This window comes from Stegodyphus dumicola, chromosome 1, assembly GCF_044657685.1.
Source record: "Stegodyphus dumicola isolate Sdum_Otavi_A_Nest chromosome 1, ASM4465768v1".
Taxonomy (NCBI): Eukaryota; Metazoa; Arthropoda; class Arachnida; order Araneae; family Eresidae; genus Stegodyphus; species Stegodyphus dumicola.
Window position 1 is genome coordinate 148,143,857 of NC_140768.1, and position 7,500 is coordinate 148,151,356.

General features: G+C 33.9%; 1 protein-coding gene across 1 annotated transcript in view; it reads left to right on the forward strand.

Annotated features, from left to right (window-relative positions):
* Positions 1-5,307, forward strand: part of LOC146999315 (uncharacterized) — a 29,832-nt gene extending 24,525 nt beyond the window's left edge. Inside the window, exon 3 of the mRNA XM_085821834.1 lies at positions 4,357-5,307. Coding sequence (XP_085677960.1) covers positions 4,357-4,656 — 300 coding nt within the window. The 3' untranslated portion in view covers positions 4,657-5,307. The remainder of the gene's footprint in view (positions 1-4,356) is intronic.
* Positions 5,308-7,500: the final 2,193 nt, after the last annotated feature.

Here is a 7,500-nt window from a genome sequence, read left to right on the forward strand (position 1 = left end):
TAATGTATATAAGCCAAAATATGCATCCGCTCCATGTGATGCTAGCTTAGTGGTAAAGCTGACGGTATAAATGCTTGCCTTTTGGGGTCGTGAGTTCGAATCCCATGCGCTTTTTGCACCCTGTCTGTAACTTTCTTAGCTTTTTGTTTCAATTTGATCTATATTCGTGTTTTATAATTTATTTCTATTATTATATACGTTAGATATATAGTTTTATTTATGCTCTTGTTTATTTAAATTTCCCCCCAGCAAAAAAGTTTAAAAATTATATAATACTAATTTAAAGCATACCCTGTATATATATATTTGAATTTAACAAACATTCTCTATTCGTAAAAAGCAAATTTAAAGTTAATTAAATATAGATGAAATAAATGATTAATTATTGCTGCGAACTAATCTCAATATCATTTAAATTCTGAGAGCATATGTAAATCAAGTGCAAGTATCAAAATCCATGAATAAATATACAATTCCAAAAATTTATAAAAATGCATAAGTGAATAATGGGATAGATTATTAATCCTAAAAAAATATAAAAATGCATAAGTGAATAATAGGATAGATTATTAATCCTAAAAAATTATAAAAATGCATAAGTGAATAATAGGATAGCTTATTAATCCTAAAAAATTTATAAAAATGCATAAATGAATAATAGGATAGATTTAATCCTAAAAAGTTTATAAAAATGCATAAGTGAATAATAGGATAAATACATTTTTGGAATTATATATTTATTCATGGATTTTGATACTTGCACTTGATTTACATATGCTCTCAGAATTTAAATGATATTGTATATTAGTTCGCAGCAATAATTAATCCTTTATTTGTTTGCATTAAATTTCATTTAAACTTAATTAACTTTTAATTTGCTTTTTACGAATAGAAAATGTTTGTTAAATTCAAATTTCATTCCTTGCAGCAATGGCGCAAGAGAATTATTTAAATTTAATTTATTTTGAAACCCTGCAGATATAAATTATTATTAACTAACTTTGCAGCAATTGCGCAAGTAATAATAACTTGTATTCGCACTAAATGGATTTAAGTTCATACAACATTATATATATATTCGTTTCACTTTTATGTGAATGTATATACATGTGCTTCGACTTTGGGATGTTTACGACCCTAAACTTTCATTCCAATTAACATGAGACAGTATTAATGCCCTAAACATTTTTTAACAAAAAATTACTATAATAATTGCTTTTAAATTCAGTCCTCTCCAGCAGAAGCGCAGGGATTAATTAATTAAATATTTCCATTTCCTTTACCTAATGTGTGTATATATATTCCTTTACCTAATGTGTGTATATATACCTAATGTGTGTATATATTCCTTACCTAATGTGTGTATATATCTAAGAGAAAAATCTTATTTTTATAACTTCTGTAAAAAGAGATATGAATTAAAAATGTTTAAATTAAAAATAATATTTTATGGATTATGCATAAAATATAACTGCCCATAGTGCATTTTAAAACAAACGAGATTTCTAATAAATTATCCAGCTATGACCCTGAAGTCAGCGGTATACAAGCATAGCAAATTTTGTGTAAATATTGTGAACCTTTCTTTACAGTTGCTCTGTACTTTTAAAGTACCAACTATTTTTTAATCCCTTTAACTTTTTTATTTTATTTATTTATTTGTTTACTTTTTCACTAACAGTACACTTTAGTTTTAATAATATATATATTATTTCATAATATTTAAGGCTTCTAGAAACACAAAAAATTTTTTTTTAAAATTTACTTAAGCTTCTATGGAATTAGTGATGTTCATAATATGCATTATAATACTTATGTAAACATTGCTAGCGTACTTTACTTTCGCAGTCCATAAGCAGAAATAAAAATTTCCAATAACATGGAATTTAGTAAACAAAACTTTTCTGCGTTTTACGTCAGGATCCATATCAAATCCAAAACCAGCGTCGTAACTCGCGAACTGCTTGTTTGGCGCCAAAATATTACAGTGACACCTAACGGCGGAAAATGAAAATATTTTACGGATACGCAGCAGTGGAAACGCTTGTACGGATGCCGTAGGCGTGTCTTCAGTTGACGCAACGCGTTCGTACGCAGTAGTGGAAACGAGCCTTCAGTCGCGTACAGAAGCTCCAACGTGTCCAGAGGTCATGGAGATAAAATCTCAGTCGGGTCCAGAGATCGTGGATCCCCCACTCATCCCAAAGAGACTACAAGAGTTTCAAGACAATCTGGGGAGGATCCAGCCTTTCCCGTATGGAAGGATTATATGGACTTACAAAGCTTGATGAATCCTGAAGAAGACGAAAATAATACGGATGGGTGGGTCAAAGATTGTTTAGATCAATTATCCTCGAATGAAATTGAACTGTTATGGGATTGCATTTCTGAAATCCCATCGGAAAGGTTGTAAAAAAAATTTTTTTGTAACAAATTGTAAGATGGTCATGATAACAATAAAAAAATATTATATATATATACCAATCTTGGTGGCTTCTCAATTCAGAGAGAGAGAGAGAGAGAGGATGTAGAGCGTTCATTTCCGTTTTCTTCCAAGATGGGAGGATCCCAAAATGGCTACCCAATTCAAAGAAAGAGGGTGTAGAGCATTCATTTTCAGTTTTCCAAGATGGGAGAGTCTCAAAATGGTTACCCAATTCAAAGAAAGAGGTTGTAGAGCGTTCATTTTCAGTTTTCCAAGATGGGAGAGTCTCACAATGGCTACACATTTTAAAGAAAAATTATGTAGAGCGTTCATTTCAGTTGTCCAAGATGGGAGAGTCTCACAATGACTACTAATTTCAAAGAGAAATTGTGTAGAGCGTTCGTTTCATATTTTTTCCCAAGTTTGGGGGGGGGGAGGAAGGTATCGCAAAATGATGACCCATTTCAAAAGAGAGATTGTTTAGAGCGTTCATTTCAATTTTTTCCAAAGTTAGGGAGTCTCAAAATGGTGACCCATTTCAATGAGAGAGAGAGAGATCGTGTAGAGTGTTCATTTCCAGTTTTTCCAAGATTAGAAGGTCCTGAAATACCTTCTAAATTCAAAGAGAGAGAGAGAGATCGTGTAGAGCGGTCATTTCCCAAATCTCCAAGATCAGAGGGTCCGTTTTTTCCAAAATGACTTTCCGAATTCAGAAACAGCGGGATGTAGACTTCCAAAGTCCCCAAAAATGGCGTCCTCATTCAAACAGAGTGAGAGGCGTGGTGAGCGGTCATTTCCCGTTCTTCCAAGAGGGGTCTTCTGCTTTTTCTCAAAATGGCGTCCCCATTCAAACAGAGTGAGAGGCGGGGTGAGCGGTCATGTCCGTTCTCCAAGATGGAGAAAGAAGAAACACCTAGGATGGAATGACACGAAGGAAAGAGAGAAAAAAACGCCATCTTGTCATTTTCTGATAGGGTACCGGTGTTCGAATACTTTTGTCACCGACTGTACTGTTGCAAATAAATTGAAATCTATCGTACGTAAATACAGGTATACATACAGCCTATAACATAGAAATCGACTCATTGCGAAGTTATCCAAATAGGTAGAAATTGCGTATGACTATACCTTACGACGAAATACAGAAATGATTAACATTTAGTGTTGAATGATTGACAAGCTATGGAGCTCCAGCGGGGTATCCAGATGAAATGGACAGCTGTGTCAACACCTCTACACTCCACTGCTCTGCCAACTAAACTATGGACGGATGGTACATAAAACGGAAGATATTTCACTGATAATGCATAACTTCCAAGCAAGTATGGGTCCGTCGATCTAGGTAGACTGTACCAACGTCTTGTAGACGAGTTCGTCAAAAGTACGAGCAGATGTCACAATTTAAGAATAAAGGAATGAGGGTAGCCGCAGGATAGTTAGATATTTGGATCCGAGCGATGCGACCATTCTATGATGTTGACAGGAATGGGTGAACCATGGTTATAGAGAGCGTCAAGAATGTAACGGTCGAGCAAAGGTGACTGCAGAACGCAAGGACAAAGTGATCATCCGAATACGCACGGGGGTGAAGTCACAGAAGGCATTGCGCCGGCTACCCATCGTCATTGCATACCGTTAAGCATGTTTGCAGCGGTGCCGGAGGTATTCGACCTGGGATCTAACAGACTGGAATATAATTGCTTTCAGCGATGAGTTCTGCTTCGAAGTGAGTTCCGACGATTAGCGAAGACATGTCTGGAGACGTTCAGAACAGCAATGCATACTCATCTGGATACTGTCAACGAAACAACCAGGGGCATTGGTATGGGGTGCCATTTCATTTGACAGCCGGCCTCGTTTGGTGTGGCACCCTTATAGCACGGCAGCACTTCGATGAGATTCTAGCCCTTTATTTTTGCCCTTCCTTTCAGGGATCTCTGGGCTTACATTTCAGCAGGTTAATGCTCGGATGCACACGGCATGCCTTTCTACTAACTGTTTTCGTGCTTCTCCAACACTTCCCTAAGCACGTTTGGGCACTGAGGAGCCATGTACGACCCTCCCTGGATGGCGCCGATCTATCTTGCCGGTCTGAAAGTATATGCCAAGGAATCCTCCAGGAGCACATCCGCCAACTCTACGAGTCAATGCCTAACCGCATTAGAGCTTGCATTAGGGCTAAAGGTGGGCCATTGCATTATTTATTTTGCTTTTGTAGCTGTATTCCCTAAATAAAAATTAAATTCCTATCATACTAGTTTCGTTTTCAATCCATCTACAGATTTTCGTCCCATTCAAATAACTCCTTTTTGGTGTGTCGTTTTATATGTTACAGAAATGCAACTGAAACGGTAGGTTAAATTAATTGAATATGGCGATGTTTACAAGGGGTATCTGCTTAAGAGGAACGATGCTTTCATGGAGGACTTATTAAGATAAACTGGCTCATATTTACGCTACGCATGGGGAAACTACGAAAACCAATAATGGACTTTTATCTGTGCGTCTTTCTAATAAAATCTTACATATACTGCTATGTATCTTATAGCTAGAATAGAGCATTTTCACAGGCTGATTTCATAAATGTTATCAAAATAATGTTAGAATTATGCTTAATGAATTGGTTTTTCCTACATTAAATAATCCCTTCACTACCTAAATGCTTAACTTTCCTCTTATTATTCATTAAATACCAGGGACACAAGTGCAATTTCTCCCATGTTAAGACAGATCTTTTTTTCAGTGTCCTTCAGCTGTTGATGAAAAATACTTTAGCTATATAAATTATATCTTCTTTTTGTAATAAAGATTATTTACAATATTATTCTTATTTGTTATAATATTTCAGTTTTGCATTGATAGGACAATCAAATTAACCTCTTTTGCAGTTCTTGATAAAGATGCCTATAAATCTGAAAGTAAGGCATTAAATTGTTTTAAGTTTTACATACTGTGCATGTAAGTAATTTTAGAAAAAGTTATATAATTTCATCTTTAGATCTATGGAAGATTTAAGGATGATTTCAATTGAACTGCAGCCATGGTTTTGGTGCTAAGAAGCATCTTGTTCTAGGCAGATAGCACTTGAAATGCATATGCTTATGATTAATAAAACATTAAACCACATGGTCAAAATTCAGTGTAGAATGTTTTTCAATACTGACATGTAAAGTTAAAAGCCTTGTGAACTTTCTTCTTCTTGTTGCTTTATTTATACAAGATAATCTATACTGTACAATGGTTCTATCTATAACGCATTTTATTTCTCTATGTAACATTGTAATATACTACTCTTAGTATTCTGAATAACTATTAAAAAAATTACTCTTGGTATTATAAAAATTTCTAAAACTGTTAATCTCAATGTTTTTGAAAGAGATAGTTTTTTCCCCTCCTTGAATTTTGCATTTACGCTAAAAGAATTTTAAATGCGAGTTTAATGCAAGACATACAACAAAAGTGTCATCAATTATAATAAAGCAGAATTTATTTTACTCTGTAAATACACATATCTTATAACACATGCCTTATAACTCCCAGGTAACCAGTGGTAAAAAATCACTGAATACGGGCAGTTCCTATTCGATTTCTGAAGAATTTATTGGCTGCATCGGTGTTTTCATGGTTTTCCCTACCTGTACCATCTATATGAGCTAGTTTCCCCGAGAAAGTCCTTCACAAAGGCATCCTCCCCTTAGAAAGAGAACCCTAGTTTGCTTTGCAATAATCAACTAAACCAAACCAATTATGACTCACAGTTCAAAGTACTTCTAATATATTAAAAATATACCAAGTTTATGAAATGGATTTAGTTACATAATGTGAATGTGCCTAATTTCTTATTAACAGTTTCAGATATATACATGCCTTAAAATTTATGATAAACTGAGATTTATAATAGCCTGAGATTTCTCAATAATTACTTTTGTAAAAATTAAGTAAATTTAATTAATAAACTGATCACTAAAATTTTGAAATTCTGTAATAAATACAATTTTTTAAAATAATAAATGATAATTAAGTAATAATTAAGTAAGTAATAAATGAAAGTCACATTTTGGCAAACGTGCTCTGAAGTGAAAATATATTTGAAAGCATAAGATTGTGTATGCAAAATAAAGTGCAACTCATTAGCCAATGGTCTTGTATTTATCTTTTTCTATCATCGGCTGCTCTAGGAAACTTTTGCTTCAGCAGAATTCAAATGCCTACATGCCAGAAAGAATATGACATTCACGCCTCTCTGAGATTTCATACATGAAACTGAACTAGGTTGAGGTGACAAATTCTGTTTGACTATTAGGACTATCTGGGTTATTTGTAGAAGGCTGATTGCTATCTTGGGGTTTAAATGAATCAAGATGACAACCTTTTTTTACTAGTTACATATTTAGTAGCATTTTTTGGAAATTTTCTTCTGGCAATTTTAGAAAACCTTTAGGAATGAATACCTTCAGATTTTCTTCATTACTACCAGAAAAAGTATCTGGTTTCCTTTTAAGATGCAAGATTTCATTACTTTGTGTATTTAATTAATCTATTGTCAGGAAGTGTAGCCTGCTATAGAAATAAAAACCCATTCCTTTCATTGCATAAAATTAAGAGTTCTCCCCCTTTTTTTTGTTAAATATATTTGGCAATTTTCAAAGGTGAATTTATCCAAAGATCAATTTATGGAGTAGATTTGTCGAGCCATACATAGTATCCTTTGATTAATGAGTCCATACTCTGATCCAATTCTTGTACTACCACTTTGATAGTCTATATAATTCAGTAGTATTCTTCAGTAAATGAAGTATCTATCTTGTTATGGAGTATTCACGCACAGACTCATTCCAATCAATCTTTCCAAACGGAACAACATCACTCGCTGCCCTTCTAAGGCTGAAACCTGAATGTATGATATGTACAAGGTATGTCTTATGAATGTGTAAAATTATGATTTTTATGAAGGGTACACTTTTAAACTGAATGCTTTGCATAATAAGCATTGAGCAAGTTTTTAATTACACAAGTATTATTGGGGGCACATGTATAAATACAAGTCATTTGCAAAATGACACCACAATAGTCTC